General features: G+C 37.3%; 2 protein-coding genes across 7 annotated transcripts in view; both read right to left on the minus strand.

Annotated features, from left to right (window-relative positions):
* Nucleotides 1–20,611, minus strand: part of RP9 (RP9 pre-mRNA splicing factor) — a 179,034-nt gene that overhangs the window by 58,587 nt on the left and 99,836 nt on the right. The gene's annotated exons all lie outside the window — the stretch shown is intronic.
* NT5C3A (5'-nucleotidase, cytosolic IIIA) overlaps nt 5,723–20,611 on the minus strand; it is a 52,237-nt gene continuing 37,348 nt past the window's right edge. For 5 of the 6 annotated variants that reach the window (XM_030308200.1, XM_030308204.1, XM_030308202.1 and 2 more), the window contains 8 exons: nt 15,550–15,648; nt 13,081–13,150; nt 12,170–12,216; nt 11,122–11,207; nt 9,654–9,743; nt 7,882–8,044; nt 6,989–7,189; nt 5,723–6,507 (listed from right to left, as the gene is read on the minus strand). In XM_030308200.1, the coding sequence (XP_030164060.1) occupies nt 6,406–6,507; nt 6,989–7,189; nt 7,882–8,044; nt 9,654–9,743; nt 11,122–11,207; nt 12,170–12,216; nt 13,081–13,150; nt 15,550–15,648 (858 nt within the window). In that variant the 3' untranslated portion in view covers nt 5,723–6,405. The remainder of the gene's footprint in view (nt 6,508–6,988; nt 7,190–7,881; nt 8,045–9,653; nt 9,744–11,121; nt 11,208–12,169; nt 12,217–13,080; nt 13,151–15,549; nt 15,649–20,611) is intronic. The other variant, XM_030308205.1, reaches the window with a different exon arrangement.

Consider the following 20,611-nt stretch of genomic DNA (forward strand, 5'->3'; position numbering starts at 1 on the left):
AGTAGGGGGCTCTTCTACCCCCCTGGGGCTGAAAGGTTAAAGGGGAGACACAGCCACGCCCAGAAGTGTGGCTGGCGCTGCAGCAGAGGAGGGCAGAGACACCCCATTCTCTGTCCTGTAACTCGTTCCCATTCGCTGAACCCAATCTGAAGCTAAAGGAAGAGGAGCTTAGTGGCTGGTATTCTCAGAGTCAGCTTTTTGGGGTGCAGAGTAAGGTGAAGGGCTGTAGGCATTGGAGTGGGAGCAAACAGAGGATAACTGGCACATGTATAGAGAAAAATACGTTTTTTTTAAAAAGCAAATGTTACAGTTTACTCTTTGCAGGAGCAATTTCAGGGACTCTGTATGCTTTTGGAAGGCAAAGGAGATGCCTGCCCATGGCCTTCCTGGCTGTTGCTGTCATGGTAACTAACATTCCTTAACCGTCTCCTACCTGGCACATAGTCACTCAAGATTTTTTGTTTAACAGAATTCCTTAAGTGCACGAGATAGGTTAATAATTTTGCTAAATGGAATTGCCCTTTGGAATGTACTTGATCTGTAACACCTCATTATCCTTACACATCTTCATGAAGATAAAAACCTTGTGCTTATTCTGTCCCAGGTTTTTAGTTGGTCCTGTCTGAATTTCTTCACTGGTTGTTTTCTTTGGTGGTGGACAGGTTTGCTGAATAAAAGATATGCTTCTCTGGGGAAATTAAACACTGTGGGCCTTAGAGCTTCAAGAATAGAGGGAACATTTAATTTTTTTTTTAACTTTTTAAAATTTATTTTGAGAGAGAGAGAGAAAGAAGAGAGATAGCACTAGTGTGGGAGGGCAGAGAGAGAGGGAGAGAATCCCAGCCAGGCTCTATGCTGTCAGCACAGAGCCCGACTTGGGGCTTGATCTCACGAACCAAAAGATCATGACCAGAGCCAAAATCAAGACCCTTAATCAACTGAGCCACCCAGACACCCCTCAACCAATTTTTTTAAAAGTAATCTCTATACCCAACATAGAGCTTGAACTCATGACCTCGAGATCAAGAGACTTGTGCTCCACTGACTGAGCCACCCGAGAGCTGGGTAGCTTGTTTTTGTTTTTTTTTTTTTTAATTTTTTAATTTTTTTCAACGTTTATTTATTTTTTTTTTGGGACAGAGAGAGACAGAGCATGAACGGGGGAGGGGCAGAGAGAGAGGGAGACACAGAATCGGAAACAGGCTCCAGGCTCCGAGCCATCAGCCCAGAGCCTGACGCGGGGCTCAAACTCACGGACCGCGAGATCGTGACCTGGCTGAGGTCGGACGCTTAACCGACTGCGCCACCCAGGCGCCCCGCTTGTTTTTGTTTTTTTTCTTTTTTTTTTTTAAATTTTTTTTTCAACGTTTTTTATTTATTTTTGGGACAGAGAGAGACAGAGCATGAACAGGGGAGGGGCAGAGAGAGAGGGAGACACAGAATCGGAAACAGGCTCCAGGCTCTGAGCCATCAGCCCAGAGCCTGACGCGGGGCTCGAACTCCCGGACCGCGAGATCGTGACCTGGCTGAAGTCGGACGCTTAACCGACTGCGCCACCCAGGCGCCCTTGTTTTTGTTTTTAAACTGCCTGCTTGACTGCTGAACTGGAACCTTGGTCTTTTTTGGCCTTCAGACTCAGACGGAAATATTGGCTCTTCTTGGTTCTCCAGCCTGCCACCTGTTGTGTTTTTTTTTTTTTCTTTCCTGAGGTGTAATGAACAAATAAAATTTTAAGATACTTAATGCATATGTGATGATTTGATATATGTACATGTTTACATTGTGAAAGGATTTCTCCATCTATCACTTCACGTGTGTGTGTGTGTGAGAGAGAGAGAGAGAGAGAGAGAACATTTAAGTTCTACTCTTAGCATTTTAAAACTATACAATACAGGGTTACCAACTATGGTTGCCATGTTATACATTAAATCCTTAGATCTTAATTATCTTATAGCTGGAAGTTTGTACTGTTTAACCAAACTCTGTTTCTCCCATCCCCCTGCCCCTGGTAACCATTTTTTTTACTCTATTTCTATAACTTCAACTTATTTTTTTTAATACCACATATAAATGATGCTGTGTAGTACTTATCTTTCTAAACCTTTGGCTTGTTGTTGAGCGCTACTGGGGCACTTTGATTCTTCCTGCTGCTAAGGAAGGCATTCAATTATCTGTGACCATGACAGAGGCTTTAATCTCTGGCTCAACCAGCTGCTCAGATGGCCTCACCTCATGATGCTGCTGCAACCCTGTTTCTATCTGCGTTATGATTAAGGGTTATAGCTCTGTTGGCAAGACTGTGAGTACTCATTAGGGAGCCAAATACAAGGTAGGGATGCCACAAAGCATTTTTCTCAATCACATCTTATACTCATTTTCTGTGTTGCTGCTTGAGGCAGTTTGGATCGGCTGTAGATTGGGATCACCTAACTTATGACTCATGCAGATTTTGGACTTTGGGCCCTAAAGATGAAGTAGGTCATTGATGCCCGGTGGGAGATTAGAGTATCTCAGAGAACATGACATCTGAGTATGCATGTGACCTGTGTGCTTGAAACACCACTTAAGCTATCTTGCGAGCGTAAGCAATCTGCATTATTTTGTTGAAACCTGGTGAGTTTTGATCTCTCATTACTTAGGAATTTATAATACCTTTCAAAATTATTACTTAAAAGACAGAAAAAAACATTTCATTTTGGCAACAGAGTGGGCCTGAGTGCAATTACACGTAAGTGCTTATATATCTTAGGTTTCTAGGAACAAGGTTGCTTTCTTTGAAGTCTTTTTCCCTTGGCTTTCTTGGGGATCTGGTGTCTGTTTATAAACTAAGAATACTGCTCCCAGTTACTTATTGCTAGTTGCAGATATCACACTTTCATGCTTATTAAAATAGTGTTTGAGGGGCACCTGGGTGTCTCAGTCGGTTAAGCATCTGACTTCGGCTACACGAGGGCAGGAGCATGTCTGGTGTGTTAATTGTTTCTCTAGAACCTAGCCCACAGTAAGGACTTCAATCTTTGGTGGGATGAGTGACTCTTCATTGAATCAATCTTCACCTCAAATTAATACCCCATTTTAGAGATGAGGAAACTAAGGCCTTGAAAAGGTACAAACTTACGAAATGTTGTAGTTAGAATCTAAGACTCAGATCCAGGTTTGATTTGAAGGCCTGTACCCTTTACACCTCAGCCACACTTTATCTTACCTATTAAACTTGTACTGAAATACAAAAATAAGTATAAAACACAGCAGGACTGGTGAATCTTGAGGTAACCTTGGATAAGTCTCCAAATTATTCAAGATCCCATGAAATTTTTTCTTCCTTTTTAAAAAATATTTATTTATTTATTTTTGAGAGAACGTGAGAGAGTGCAAGTGGGGCAGGGGCAGAGAGAGAGGGAGACAGAGAATCAAAGCAGGCTTTAGGCTGTGAGCTGTTAGTACAGAGCCCGACATGGGGCTTGAACTCATGAACCATGAGATCATAACCTGAGCCGAAGTCAGATGCTTAACCAATTGACTGAGCCACCCAGGCACCCCTCTTTTATTTCCTGATTCTCCATGGTGTATGCCTTGAACCTGAAGTCTGGTTAAAAAAAGTGTTCAATAATCTACCTAATTAACTCTGGTCTTATCAAACATATCATGGAAAGCAGAGTTCCTGTGAAATCACTCTGGAACAAAGTAGTATCTCTGACAGTTTTTGTTTTTCGGTTTCATCAAAATTGTTCACCTCGGCACTCAAAACTGCTTTACCTCCTAAAGTAAAATTCAAAATAAAAAACAAAAAACAAAACTCTTAACAGCTAATGCTTAGACTCTTAAGAAAATGTGGTAGTTACCACACTGCCGGTGTTCACTAGGGCTACAAAATAACTTTGTTTCTTCAGTTCACCCAGACTGTGCTCACACTTTTGCGGACAAATAGCCAGCAATACTGAATACTTGCGCTAAGCCATTCTAAATGGAAATACAAAATTTAAATGCATACGTAGATGTAGATGAGTACATCTCATTCTCACAGGGATGTATCTGGAGGACGTATCATTACCTTCACTTTACAGATGAGCAAACTGGGGCACAGGTTAAATAATCTGTTCTGGTCACACAGCTGCTAAGTGGTAGAAGGAAGATCCAAATCACAACAGTCTGACTCTATATTGGCTACGTTAAACTGCTCTGAAAATGGAACTTGAAAACAAATTATTTCAAATACCAGTAGAACAGGGGGCAGTGAGAGGTGATAGGGTCCCAGGGATGCAGTGGAAAAGGCAGGGGCCTTGGCTTGATATTCAAGTTATCCTGATAGTGGCTATAAGGGGCTACAAAGACTGCATGCCCTCAAGGCCTTTGTTAGATGGGGAGGTGCCTGACTTCTATAGTCTTAGTAAAGGGCTGAACCAAGACTAGAATGGAGGTCATACCTTCAGTATTCTTTACATTTATACCATGACTTATGCTTATTTGTAGAAGCATATTATAAACTCCTTGGAAAACAGTCTATATGGCAAGCTCTAACTGCAATATGGGATAAAAAGTTCTCATTAGATCAGAAATGCCCAACTTTTTTTCTGTATGAAAAACTCCTCCAGGTAATTCTGATACTCTCATGTGACGCTAATCTGCTTTAAAGCAAGAAGCTTGGTTTCTTCTTCCTCTCTCCCTCTCTTCTTCCTTCCTTCCTTTCTCTTTCTGAATCTTGGTTTCAAGGGGTGCCTCCCTCCCTCCCTCTCTTTCTTTCTCTCTCTTTCTTTTAGAATCTCGGTTTCGAGGGGCACCTGGGTGGCTCAGTCAGTTAAGTGTCCGACTCTTGGTTTCCGCTCAGGTCATGATCTCATGGTTCATGAGTTTGAGCCCTGCATCAGGCTCACTGCCGTCAGTGCGGAATCCACTTCGGATCCTCTGTCTTCCTTGCTCTCTGCCCCTCCCCCACTTGCACTCTCCCTCCCTCTCTCTCAAAAATAAATGAACATTAAAAAAAAAAAGGAAGCTTGGTTTTGAGTTTGATTTTGGAAATACTTCAACAGAGAATAGTCTACTTCTGGCCATTATAAACTTTGTTTCATTGTTTATTATAAAAAGGAGTAGTGGTGGAGGGTAAGGATGGGCAGCCCCAGGGAAAAGGTTTTCATTGTAAGACCTCACCTACCTGCCACATCAAATGGGACTAGAGATTGCCGACCACACTGAGTGTCCGGAACCAGCTGGAATACGCTCTGTGTGTATCAGAGCTCAGATGCTTTATGGAATTAGTGGCTCGGAGACTCTGGAGTGAAACGGTTAGAGCCAGGGTCAGATTTATCACAATGGCAAATCTAAACTTTGTATGAACCATTTATGGGGCAGCAGAAATTTGGAACAGGAAGTCAGAGTGCAAAGACAAATGTCGGTTTAACTCAGCAGTACTCGGTTTCAGTTACCATGAGAGCCAGCTCCACTTTGTTCCCTGCCTGTGGCTATTTCTGAAACTATTAGACCTCCAACAAAGTACCCTCTTTTACTGATATTTTCAATGAGGGAAAACAATTTTCCCAGTCCCTGGTATTTTCTGAAGGGCTGATTAAATTTTCTCTGCAACTATCTTTTCATCCTTAAACTTATAATACGTAAATTTAAAAATATTCAATCTAAATAGCTACTATGACAATGACATAGGATTCCTCTCTCTCTCTCTCTCTCTCACACACACACACACACACACACACACGAAAAACACTGCAAGAGCTTAATAAATATTTGTTGAATGAACAACAATGGTCTTGACAGTACAATTTAAAAGGTTTTTCACTTCATGTGTATTATCAGTGCATCAATATAGAACATTTTGTAATGATTAGTGATATGTGGATACCAATGGTTTTTCAAACACCAAGTGCCATTATTTTCTGATAAATACTGACTTTCAAGAACAAAATAACCAAACATAATACAATTTCAGGAGATGGTGATATCATCAGCATAATTCACCCACATGACAAAAACAGCAACACTTAAAATCATGCACATTATTTCACCATTTCATAAAACTTCTTTTTAAACTTATACAGACTTTTTTCCCAGAGTAAAAAGTTTCCTCAAAAACCTCATGATAACATTAAACTACAAAATTCACTCTGGAAATTAATTCATGGAGTTATTTTTCAAATTTTACCTTTAAGGTTTTTTGTTTTTTTTTTTTTTAACTGTTAAAAAAAATATAGTTGAGGAGTGTGTTGAGAGAGGTGAGGAAAAAAGGAGTTTCCAGTTGATGGATTCAATATGTCTGAAAATACCTCAGTAATGTAGAGAAAAAACTTCAAGAGCAAGAATGTATTATAAATAGAAGTCTTTCAGCAAGATGAACAGGTGAGCAGTTCCTGCATCAATTGCACCCACAGCACAGAGGTCTTCTTGAAGAATGCTTGTTTATAGAATCTTCTGTAAGATAGAGTTGGCTACGTCCAGTGATTCGTCTTTTACTAGAACAATATCGTAAGAGTCCATGTACTTTTCTAAAAGCTCATCCACCTAATCAACAACAACAGAAAAATTAAAAGGATATACAGGGAGGAGAAGTAAATTGTTTCAGTGTGGATCTCATTATTACATTCGATCTTTTGGGCTAAAATGAAGTAGATCAAATTTACTTTCATAAGACTTTTGAACATAGCCACAGGGTGGCTTTACTCCCAAAGTCACTTCTCTCTAGTCCAGTGGCTCTCAACTGGGGAGACTGCCCAAGCAACTCTATGGCAATGCTGGGGACATTTTTGACTTTCATGACTTGGGGGTGCTAAGGTTTCCGGTAGGAGAGGCCAGAGAAGCCACCCTAATACCGATGGCATACAGATGTACATCCCAATTCCCTTAATCACACCAAAGTAAAAGGATAAAGAGCAATCAAACTGTGTCTAACTCCTTTTGCATGTACCTTTAGTAACAACTGCCTATTAAGTTCCATCCTTATTTTTTCTTATAAGAAAATTAAATGACAGACCTGTATACTTACTCTATCATTTAGATATCCAATTTTCAGGATGTGTTCAACATTGGCTACTCCATCTGCCATTCTTATATCTCCTTGGGAATCTCCCAGCAGAATTATATTGCTATTATCTTTTAGCCGATTGAAATATTCTGTGTTCTTCAAGGCACCATCATGTTTGTTAAATACATGAATTAGTTCGCCTTTAAATCCTTTGAGCACCCCCTATAAAAACATAAATCCTTTGAAACAGTAGGTTCCAAACTGCAAATTCTGTTTGTTCTATTTTCACATTCATGATAGGTAAGAAGGGCTCTGAGAAGTTAATGACTTTCTAGAGAGTACTTTAAATGTTAAACACAGTGAGCTGAACATCCAATTCTAACTTTTCATTTGTTTCCTAACCAGAGGTCCCATTTTATGTACTTCATAATTGTCTTGAATTGAATTCAATTCAATATTGTCTTGAATTGAAAAATTTATTCAAATAAAGTCAGTTCTAATTTACTTTTTTTCCACCTATGGGTATTAAGTCTTCAGAGTTGCTGCACTGAGTTACATTAAAAGAACTTTTCCTAATTTTAATATTAGTCTATAGGTTGGGAAACAAAAGTTTAAGAAAGGCATATTATTTTTAAAACATGGATACAGATAGAACACTGGGAGATGAGCCCCAGAGTAGGCCTATTGACCTGACCTAATTTAATATACGTTATATATTATATATGTTTTATATATATATATATATAAAGTAATATACTTTAAATAATAAAAACCAACTGCATTTACATGATTAAAATATATTCAGATTTTAAAAGTAATTATGAAGAAAAATTACTTATGAAGAAAATAATTATGAAGAATTATTTAGAATGATATATTCAGATTTAAAAAGTAATTATGAAAAATGTTCTTACATTGTCATCAAAATCCATGAAGTTGGACACTACTGTGATGTTTGGGTGATAAACGCCAGCTTGATGGATCACCTCCTCTAGTATATCACCGATACCAGCCGAAAATATGAACACAGGGATACCGTATTGTTGGAGCTTATCAAAGAAATTCTCATACCCTTCCCTGCAAGATGGAGGTAGGAATTGATTGTTAAAAAGCAAGATATAGATATATATCCTTTCACCTAGAAATGAAAAAAGCAAAACATTTCTACCTAATTCCATGGCCCATTTATATTCCCTTTCCAGAATCCTGCCTCAGAGCAGGGTTACTGATGTATATGACAATTTTAGTACAAGTTTTTCCAAATAGTTCACTCTTTGCCTTGCTTTTAATAAATTCTAATGATACAAATTAGATGATTTTAGACTCATTAAATATGGACATAAGCCTACAGTTCACAATGTATACCATTTAACAGCAAATAATTAACCACAACTGGAAAAAAGCACACCCTGGAAAACCCATTGAGAAATGGGCTGAAACACTTCCCGCTTGCCATCCTGCTCAACTATTTCCTCTCAGGAAAGCGGAGGGGCAGGAACTGAATGTATTCTCTTTACAACTGGCATCTCTCCTGCTTAAGGCGTGGCTGTAGGTAATGTTTTTAACTTATTAATCTAAGTTTCTTCCCTTACTCTTCGTGGGCTATATGTTAAGCTGCCTACAAAGGAATGAAATGCTTACTAGCTGTCTTCACACTCTTTCTGACATTTAATACCTTCCTCCTTAGAGGTAGATCACCTTAGAGGCATGCCTGGGTGGCTCAGTTAGTCGGTTGAACATCCTGAGCACCTGACTCTTATTTTCAGCTCAGGTCATGATCTCACAGTTTAAGGGATGGAGCTTTGCAAGGGATCCATGCTGACAGCGCAGAGCCTGCTTGGGATTCTATCTGTCTCTCTCTCTCTCTGCCCCCTCCCCACTTGACTGTGTGCACACCCTCTCTCTCAAAATAAATAACTGACAAAAAAAAGTAGGTCACCTTAAAATGTAGGTCATTAAAAAACGAAACAAAAAAACCCCCACGACATCATCATATTTACCTAGTAAGTCGAAAATTTTTAGAGGTGGTAAACAGTATTGAAAAGAAGCTTAAAAATGTTTCTATCTTATCATTCATGTAATACAAATATTTTTATCATTTGCTAAATCATATTCACCTTTCCTAGAGATAGTTTTCAAGGAAATTTGAGAATTCAGAAAGTAGATTCATGTAACTTTATAAACAGGGTATAAGCAAAAAACTTCTTTTCAACTTGAGTTATAAATGTTCCTTTTATATTTTATGTCTTTCAAAAGAATTTTGCTAAAAAACTCTACAATGGTCCTGGTTTCATAAATTTCTAAGTTAGTCTTAAAAAATATTTTTGAAGTATTTTTTATTTAAGTAATCTCTACACCCAACAGGGGGCTTGAACTCACAACCCCAAGATCAGGAGTCGCACATTCTTCCCACTGAGCCAGCCAGGCACCCCAAGTCTTGAAATTTTTAATGTAGAGAAAGGAAATGCAGATTAGAACTTAAATCTCATAAGGCTCTTACTTCCTACACCAAGATCTAATATATCATTCTAAATTCCTCATCTTATCATTATTTTGTGATAGGTGGCATATTTTGGCTACATTTTTATAAGTAATATAGTTATAGATTATTTTAATATAAATATACACTTGAGTACATATGTAAGTCTGTAGACAGTTAACAGCAAAAAACACTCTAGAAACTTACTTGAGCATAACATCAGATTCTGCCACGATTTCTTTAAGTTTAGCTTTTGGTAAAGCCTGTTCAATAAGCAAGCCATGTGCTTTAGTATACCTGGAGTTCATGACCAAAGAAAAAGAATATTGATTCAAGCAAATCAAAACCATCATCTTTATTAAAAGGCATTTTTCAGTGACAGATAATGCAGTATTTCATTCATCATATTTTGGACTTAAATTTTAGAAATTTAAATTCATCACTAATGAGCATATACCCTATGGTTCTCAAATCAATAGACCATCTTCTTATTGTATTTCCCAGTTCACCCCAAAGTTTTAGTTTAAATGTGTTAATGAGACAATGAAAGGCTACTACGTGTACACCTTTCCTTAGTCTTCAAAGAACTAAATCCAACTGAGAGGCATTCTCCGATTATGAGAATTAGTGCAAAGCCATTTGTTTCACCTGTTTGTAGTCTAAATTGTTGTGAAACACCTCAGTACTAAAGATGCTCTCTAGCACACAAGAGAGAAAACCCTTGTTTTGACAAGTTTGATAAACACATGATTTAAAATTATATCAAAGTACCTATAATCAAAGCATCTCCATAACAGGCCTTTAGAACCTCTCCACCTGATACCCAGTATCATCGTGCAATATTCCTAAGGGACCCCCCACTCTGGATCAGCTCCCATCACGTTGGTGAGCTCATTCTTCCAGGGAAGCTTGTATCATTGCTAGAAAATTCTAATTACTAGGTAGTCCTTTCTTTCATCAGGCTGAAATTGGTCTTCTTAAACCTTCTAAGTCTGCTTCCAGTTCTGCTTCCACAGAGGTCCAACTTTTCAACATTTTGTACCATAAACATTGATTAAGTGTACAAGGCATTCAGTTTAGGTCATAGGATAATGAAGATAAAGAACATCACTCCTGTCCTCTTAAGATTCAAAAACCACAGTTGTTGCTTCTCAAATCACAGCTTTCTCTCTTCAGTGAAATCTTTCCCAAATGGGATGGCTCCAGTTCCTGTGATTTTCTTAGTGGACCCATCTGACACACTCGAAGTCTGTCAACATTTCTCTTAACAGCATTCTCTCAGGACTCAACACAATGCTTTCTGTGTGGTCAGCTTGGAAGGCTCCATTTCCACGAACACAGCCAACATCAAGAGGCCCATTTCTTACCAACTATGTCACCTGCTGGCTCCAAATGAGTTCAGAGTCAATTTAAATCCCAATTCTTTTTCTTTACACATGCAGCCCACATTTTGTCCATTAAAAAACAAACAAACAAACAAACAGAACAAAGCAAATTCTACACTGAGTGATTAGAAAATTAGGTTCATTTTGTTGTATTTATTCACTGCTATAACTCCTTAGATAATTTATGAATCTATTTATATACAGCATAGGGAAAAAAATAAGCCATTAGTTGTAACTGCAGTGTTATGTTATTATATTTTTAACCCTCCCCTTACCCGATACATACTTACCATTCTACCATATAGGGGTACTTCTCTTCCATGGTAAGAACAGGATCAATTTCAATAGCATAATATTTTTCCTTTAGTTGCATTAACTAGAAATAAATGAATAACTTAATTATGAAGATGACAGAGTTGTCATTAAATTGCATAGTTTTATAGAAAGCAAAACAATGTCAACAAATGTTTGCCATAAATGGCTGTTAAAGATTAGATCACGAGCACTTAGCTAATATATATATCAACTGAGGAGATCTTTGTTGACCTTGGTATACATGTAACAAAATGTACCTGCAAAAAACTACCTTTCTTTTTTTAAGTACTTTCAGGTCAGCAATTCAGTGAAATCGACTAATAATCAAATTATTACTACAAAAAAGCTTCTGTTCTCATATCAAAGTATTAAATTTGATTCACACCTGCAGTCCTATTTTGTTAACACAGACACAGATAGACACATACTCAAGGAAAGCAGAGGACTGAGGCAATTTCCTGATTAATTTAAAGGAGCAAAACTGGGGTGCCTGGGTGGCTCAGTTGGTTAAGCATCTGACTCTTTATTTTGGCTCAGGACATGATTTCACATTTTGTGGGATCAAGCCCCACATCGGGCTCTGTGCTAACAGTGAGGAGTCTGCTTGGGATTCTCTCTCTCTCTCTCTCTCTCTCTCTCTCTGTCTTTCCCCTTCTCTCTCTTTCTCTCTCTCAAAATAAATAAACTTAAAAAAATAAATAAAGGAGCAATATCTACACAAAATCAAAGTACTTTTGTTTTAATGTACACTTAATGTAAGGACATCAGAATATTTTGATAATCAACTAAAAGTTTCTCATGTTAATTTTATTGTCTTTGTTAAAAAGTTAATTTTTTCTTTAAAATAATGTTAAGTATGTATAATCCACACAATAAAACTAATATTTATTCATTGTTTACTATGTGCCAGGTATGGTGATAAGCACTTTATATCCATTGTTTGTGTGAATGAACCTGAAGAAATTCTCAGGCAAAAAGGCTAATGAAGTCTGTGAGTAACTCTGGATTACTGTTAGTGTTTACCTTTTTCCGACATTCATCTGTAACCAGCTTACTGTTGTCAATGACATCTGAAGAGTGAAAGCAAACTAGCATTAAAAGAAATATTCTGATTGATGCTACCACTACTTTAAATAACTCACTACTTTTAAGTTTAAATGCCAAGTCCACTAGCATGGTCATTACAACTTCTGGTCTTAGTGCTATGGTACAAGTGACATTGCTAGAGAATCTGATGGCTTTAAAATCCAAACTGTGACATTGCTAGAGGATCCAATGGCTTTAAAATCCAAACCTTGGATCTAAAGCTTTTTTCCTACATTTAGAAGGACTTCATTAAAAATTTTCCAAGAATCGGTGGGCCAAAGGGTATGATTTCTAGTGGTTTTAATATAAATTATCAAAACAATTTCTCAAACTACACATGCAGCGCCAGTAAATGAGAGGACTTGTATCACTGCTTGTCAGGTTGAAGAGGATTATTTTTAACACTGACTGCCAAGTTTGGAATACACATAACTTGATATTTATTTAGTCACTCTTTTACTTAATTTATAAATCAACACTGCAAAAATTCAGTGACATTCTTAGAAAACAGTAGTTGATAAAAATGCTATTTCTAAGAAATATTAGGTTAATCCAAAGTTTAAAGTCCATTTAAATATTTCTTGATTAAATAATGAACAGACAACATTTGGAGAAAAATTTCAGAAGTCTTCATTCCTTTTATAACCAAAACCATACCTGATAATACCCATTTGTATAACATGGGGGAAAACAAACCCTCGAAATATAAGAAGAAAAAGGCAGGTCCTCTTATTTTCAATGTCCAAAAAGAAGAGCAAACTGCAGTCAATCTCATAGATAATACAGATAAGAGTGGATCTGAAAACGGAATCACTTTCATGAAATTTGTTTATGAACGCCACACTTACAATGACATGTTGGGCATCTTTTGCCTTCGTAGGAAAATCTACTCAGTGTCATATCAAAGTCTGTTATTATCTGTAAAAAAAAGGGGGGAAAGGCATTATGGAAAATACAGCCACCAAGGCTAGACATGTACTGCACTTAGAGGCATGGGACTGTGCTCAGTCCCTAACATCCACTATTGGTTATTCGCTGCATTCTGCTTTCTACTGCAGCTCTTGATCAAGAATAGCAGCCCCATCACCTGCAAACTCAGATCCCTGTACTGATTAACCAGGTTTTATCTGGTGGCAATGCCAGGGCACTGAAGGTATTGCCGTGCAGTTAAGTCCTGGGAGCTATCTTAACCACAGAGTGATACCTTCAGTGCTCTAGCATTGTCACCAAATAAAATCTGATTAATTGGTAGGGGAATCTTCAGTTACAGGTGATTGGGCTACTGTTCTTGATAGAGATAAAATGTTGCAAAATTTCAAACTACTTAGTCAATGTACAAAAATGCAGTGGAAGCAATTAAATTATATGAGGCTCTCAACTAAAAAGAAGGACATCCTGTCATACTATACAACATGGATGAACCTTGAGGGGACATTATGCTAAGTGAAATAAGCCACTTACAGAAGGACAAATACTGCATGATTCCACTTATGTGAGGTATTTAAATTAGTAAAACTCATAGAAGTGGAAAATAGAATGGTGGCTGTCAATGGCTGGCGGGGGAGGAGTGTGGGAAGGGAAAGAAATGAGGAATTGTTGTCCTGTGGGGATTGAGTTTTAGTCATGCAGGATGAGGAGATTTGAGAGATCTGCTGTACAACAATATACATAGAGTTAACAATACTGTACTGAACACTTAAACGTTTATTGAGAGAACAGATTTCATATAATGTGTTTTACCATAATAAAAAGCATATACTATCTGTGCAAAATAAGTAAATAAATAAATAAATGATATAAAGTTCTTAGTTATTGATACTATCACATTTTTTATTTAACTTGCTATGTAGTTAAAGCATACCAATGAATGAATGATACTGATACATGGAGATAGTTTACCAGCTCTTGAAACTTAGGTGACTGGGTTAAATACTTTTTCAGAAGTGTTTTAAAAAGGGAAAAATTTTGGGGGGAGCACCTGGGTGGCTGTTGGCTGAGCATCCAACTCTTGATTTTGGCTCAGGTCATGATATCACAGTTTGTGAGATCAAGCCCCGGCTCTGTGCTGACAGCATGGAGACTGCTTGGGATTCTCTCTCTCCCTCTCTCTCTGCGTCTTCTCTGCACACCCCTTCTCTCCCTCCATCTCAAAATAAATAAATAAATAAATAAATAAATAAATAAATAAACAAACAAACAAACATTTCAAAAAAAGAGAGAGAGAATGAGGGGCCCCTGGGTGTCTCAGTCAGTGGAGCATCCGACTTTGGCTCAGGTCATGATCTCACGGTTCGTGGGTTCGAGTCCTGTGTCGGGCTCTGTGCTGACAGCTCAGAGCCTGGAGCCTGCTTCTGATTCTGTGTCTCCCTCTTTCTCTGCCCCTTCCCCACTCACATTCTCTCTCTCTCTCTCTCTCTCTCTCTCTCTCTCAAAAATAAGCATTAATAAGTTTTTTCAAAGAATTAAAAAAATCAGTTATTCACTAATAAAGTTACATCTTAATTTGAACTTGATTTGAAATTTGAGTATTATTCTTTTTTTTTTTAATTTTTTTAATGTTTATTTATTTTTGAGACAGGGAGAGACAGAGCATGAACGGGGGAGGGTCAGAGAGAGAGGGAGACACAGAATCTGAAACAGACTCCAGGCTCTGAGCTGTCAGCACAGAGCCCGACGCGGGGCTCGAACTCACAGACCACGAGATCATGACCTGAGCCGAAGTCAGATGCTTACCGACCTGAGCCACCCAGCCGCCCCTTGAGTATTATTCTTACAATGGTTTGAAACTGAAGTGCCTGGGTGGCTTAGTCGGTTAAACATCTGACTTTTGATACCGGCTCAGGTCATGATCTCACAGTTCGTGAGATAGAGCCGTGCATGGGGCTCTGCACTAATAGCGATGAGCCTGCTTGACACTCTCTCTCTCCCTCTTCTCAAAATAAATACACATTATTTTTTAAAAAAATATTTTTTAATATTTATTTAGTTTTGAGAGAGAGGGAGAGAGAGTGAGATGGAGTGTGAGAAGGGAAGGGGCAGAGAGAGAGGGGGACACAGAATCCAAAGGGGGCTCTAGGCTCTGAGCTGTCAGCACAGAGCCTGCTTCAGATCCTCTGTCTCCGTCTCTCTGCCCCCCTCCTGCTTGGGCTCTCCCCCAAAATAAATAAATATTTTTTAAAAATGGCTTAATACTTTTGCACAGCATTAATTAGCTTAGTACTTAGTATTACCCAGATTTTAGCAAAACGAGATGAACGCGTGTGCCTGAACATTAAAAATAAAGGTTTAATAGTAAAGACTTCTTGATAATTATTCACCTGAAGTTTGGCAGCTCCCCCCTTAATAAGACCGCAGATAATTTCTTCTACTCTTGCCGGGTTCTTGATTCGAACTGAACTTCTCTGGAATTCTGGCATCTAAAAAATTAAAAGAAGTTAATTAACTACTTTTAATTCCCCTTTTCCCAGGTTCTTTTGATACCAAGCAGAAGCTTATATTAAGATATAAAAACGGTGAGGCACTATTAAAAAAAAAAAAAAAAGCAAACCATCATATCAAATTACCATTTATACACACAAAATTTTTTGAAGCACATCAACAGTTTCCATCTGGAAGATTAAAACGAAATTATGTTTGTCAGAAAGTGTAATCCTTCTAATTATAAAAGTTGTGCATGGTTACCACAGAAATAACAGAAAAATATAAAGAAGAAAATAAACATTGGAATTCTATGACCTGAAGATAAGCTAGTATTATTGTCCTCAAGTGTACCTTTGTATAGGTAACTAAAATATTTTTAAAATATATTTAACTTGAAAAGGTGCTTCAATATCTTTGTGCCTTTATTGTGCTAAATCCTAAATAATTTCATTGTTCTTGGCCTAAATTTTACAAAGTATTTATTTCAAGTTAAGACAACTACTAAAAGGTATGAGACCACCAGCAGGAGACTCTTGATCTTGGTGTCGAGAGTTCAAGACCTATGTTGGGTGTGGAGCCTACTTAAAAAAAATATTAGACCACCTGGGCTTAGGTTGCTACTAAGCGGTTTACTAAGGATTTAGTGTTGCTCAACAGTGTAACATTAATTATTATTTCTTTTTTCTACCCTATCACAGGGAGAATGAAACTGACCAGAGTAAAACACACAAGCACAGTGCTCTTACAGCACATGTATAAGAAGATGCAGGGTGTGTGTGTGGCGGGGGGGTGGGGGTGGGGGTGGGTGTTGTGGTTATGGGGCAGTTAATAGCTCCACAGTATGAAAAGATAGTAAGAGAACCTCAAATCAAGGTTCCATACTGGGTTGTATCCAGTAACCTTTATTTACTTCATATGCTATTATTCTGGGTATGTTACCATCAATAGTAGCATATTTCATGTGTATCTCAGATATGGTCATAAAAAATTCCCTAGACCTTACATCTCTGCTCCAAGAGCATGTGACCAGTTAAGTTTCTCAGGTCCTCTGCTCTCTCTACATAATGACCAAAATTAGAAAATCAGAAAAGGCTAAAATGTTTTCCTAAGACTGAAAGATAAATGCAGAAGTGCACAGGAAAGAGAAATGCTAACATTAACACTTTTTTCCACTAATGAAAGATCCTACAATATGCTTAATTTTTAAAATCCATATTTAGGGGCGCCTGGGTGGCTCAGTCGGTAAGGCATCCGACTTCCGCTTAGGTCATGATCTTGTGGTTTGTGAGTTTGAGCCCCGCGTTAGGCTCTGTGCTGACAGCTCAGAGCCTGGAGCCTGCTTCAGATTCTGTGTCTCCCCCCTCTCTCTGCCCCTCCCATGCACATGCTATGTCTCTCTGTGTCTTTCAATAATAAATAAATGTTAAAAAAATTTTTTTAAAGCCATATTTAAATAGAATAGGATAACCTGCAATGCAACTAACCTACATACTGAGATTCTTCAACTTAATTGGACGTTAAAGGTGTCAACAGAATAAAGGTTACCTAAATATTCATTTTATAGTGATTTTTCAATAGATGAGAAAAATAGGCATTTATTCCTATATTCCTTTTCTTCATTTGTTAATCATTTAATTTGCTTAACAAATATTTACCTGTATCTACTTTGTGTCAGACACTAGATGTCAGAGATATGATGATCAACAGTACTTACAACGCTATTGCTTTCCCGCTGAGTTTTAGAAACTGTTGCTGTTTTGGAACATCACTTCTGTAGCTCCCTTACAAATACTTCAACTAGTATGTTCATTTCCTAACAACTAAATTCTGCTCTTACATCTGCCTTAACTGGCAGATGTGTAGTAGTCAGCCCATGTTTGACTTAATAACTAACCCATTACTGAAAACAACAGAAGATATGAAAGCAACAGCAGATATATGCCACTAACTATATTTTCACCAAGAGAATTAAACATTTCGGTGTGTCCATACTGACAAAGATGTCCTGTCTCATGCAAATCACATTCTACAATACATTAATTAAAAAAACACATTTTTTTCCAATAGGATAGTATAACCTGTTTCAGATAACGGATAGGAAAAAAGTACCAAGGCTACTTCAAAGTAAGCCCGTTTCTGCCAGGTTAAAAACTATTAGAAAGACAACCAGAGGATGGAGGCATTGATATCCCTGCTTCTGTGCAACACAAAGCCATTCATTTTCAGATAAATAAGTAGGAAATACCCAAATAACACCAAGGTGAAATCACAGTGATGAAAACAGACGAAAGAGCAGCAACTTTCTCCAAAGAACACAATAGGAAAGAGGGTATAAGTGTAAGAAATTTTAAAATGATAATTACATCTCTGCTTTGGGTTATATGGCAATAATACCTACATCCCTCCCTCCCACTTCCACGATACACATATAATGTCACCAAAGTATATCATAAATATCTCTCAGGAACTTGAGATACTGGGCATTTTACTCAAATATTTTAGAATTCTACCTAAGAAATATAATTTTAAAACACTATATGAAATGTGTCAAAGAATATCAGAATACCAGAACATTAAGAAGTATACTGCAGGAATATACATTCATCATACATCACACACTTTTGGTACCTCCTCAAATCCCTTCCATATTCCTCTTGGACAAAAAACACACCTATTTGGTAGCACTTAAAATAATGATACTTCAAATTTGAAAGGCGAGTTATTTTGAATTGTCTGAAAACTTCTCAACTTAATTTTATGGAAAATAAATAAGTGGCTAAAAATGTCCATTACTTACAAACAAAAGAAAATAAATTCATTTCATAAGGCCATAATGTAAAATGCTGAAAGAGTAAAGTTTTCCTGACAAGAATCAGGGCATTTTGGTTGACTGGAGCCAAATCTGAATCAATGCTAAAGATGACCTCACAAAAACCTAAAATACATGTATTCTGGCTGATCTTTAATAAAATGTATTTGTACAGATGAAATGATCTCCTAATCATTAGTCTACTTCCTTACTCAAAAAAGCAGTGATTTCTGAATAAGATTTCAAAGCTATACAGTTTTATTCACAACTCTACAGAAATATTTGATTATTTGATATTATCTTTATCTTGCAGATACACTGAGACAAGATATAACAGAGATCTACATGGTATAGTTACAAAAGTGTCCTAATTTTACCTGTATTTTCTGAAAATGGCCCAATAAAAATTAGTTTAAATGACTTAAAGATCTCTGTCCAAAGTTCTCAGGGGAAATATTTTTTGTTTTCCAGTGTTCATATTGGGTACAAGCAAAAGATTTCATTACTACATTGATACAAAGGAGGGGGCACTACAATTTTCATGTAGCTACATAGAAAGTTTAGATCCAAAGTCACCTATTCAGACTGGTACATTCACCCTCATACATAGATGACTCTATGATTTATTTGGAAGATTATGCATTACTAAATTACAGTGATAGCCATCTCCCCCTGCCTACCATATATTTGGCCTGTCTCTATATTAAGGGAGGGTAGGCCAAATTCTTTGATTCATTCACCATTTAATCATTAAGTACAAGGCAGCTCTGTAAGAAATACAAAAATTTTAGTAAGATAAACATTTTATGCTCCAAGTGCATGTTCTCTAACATGGTCTGTAATACAGGAGCCCAAATAAGAAATCCACTGCCCAGATGTCCAGATAAAATGCAAGAGGAACAGAAGTCACTGAGATTATTTCCGCTGGGGCCAAAAGAAGAACCAACTGAGCTAGGTTTTCAAACAGAAGCAGGACTTGTATATGCTGAGATCAAGAGTCAAAGTGGAGGGTCTAATGTGGGAAAAAGATAAATAGGTCTCTTTGTTTAGAAGTTTAGTGTACATGGAGGGGTGTGTGTGTGTGTGTGTGTGTGTGTGTGTGTGTGTGAAGTATGGAAAGAGATTTGGAGCCAGATCATAAGAAGTTAAGAATAACATCCAAAGGAGCTGTCAACCTAAAAGATGTTACCAACATTTTTAGAAAAGCAAAACCAAAGGTAAAAACTGTGCAAATTAATGCAATGAAAAGTAAAAAGTAAATAAATATGTACCTGTTTTGGGGGCTTGTTTTCCTTCAACAGTCTCTTTGTGGGTTGACTACAGTGCTACTTCCAAAGAAGACACGCTAGAGGGTTTTGGACCCAGGTAACAACACATTATACGGTAGGACATTCCTACATCACTAGTATTCATTTTGGTTAAAAAACATCAACTCAAGCAAAAGAAAAAAAAAAGTTTGGACTGACTTAATTCTACATATCATAAACATTCAATAGCAAAGAATCAAATGCTAACCAGGCAATGGAAGCAAAGACCATGCTGAATGATGTATCTGGCTGAACCAATCAAAACTGCCCATGTTGGACTATTCAACATACAAAAGCACAGCAATTTCATATGTTCTATCCTAATAGCAATAACTACACCGATGGCAGCTTAATCAGTACTTTGAGGCAGCCTTCCCTTCGTGTTGCACGCTGGATGAGGACAGCTAAGCTGAACATAGAGATTTATTAATTGTGACACAAAGCTGTTTGCATGCTAAGTCATGTTCTGGTTTACAGACTCAAATGAAAAAAAAAAAAGAAAGAGGAAGAAAAAAATAGAGAAGAGGAAGAAGAACAACAAAACAGAAAAAGAAAATATAAGGTGATCGTGGGACAGTTGTCCTCTTTAAAAGAGAGGGGGAAATTTTGATTTTTAGGATTTTTACCATGGTGAATATGCAAAAGATATAATTTTTTCCACACATGCAAATAAATGCTACTTACATAGTTAATTAACATTTACTGAGTGCTTACTTTGTGCTATTAGGCACTTTACATACTTTTCCATTAAATATAAATAAGAACATTTCATTTATAAGATGAATAAGGTCTAAAAATCCAATGTATGCTACAGTGACTATAGTTTATAACACTCTATTGTAT

The sequence above is a fragment of the Lynx canadensis genome, chromosome A2 (genome assembly GCF_007474595.2).
Source record: "Lynx canadensis isolate LIC74 chromosome A2, mLynCan4.pri.v2, whole genome shotgun sequence".
Taxonomy (NCBI): Eukaryota; Metazoa; Chordata; class Mammalia; order Carnivora; family Felidae; genus Lynx; species Lynx canadensis.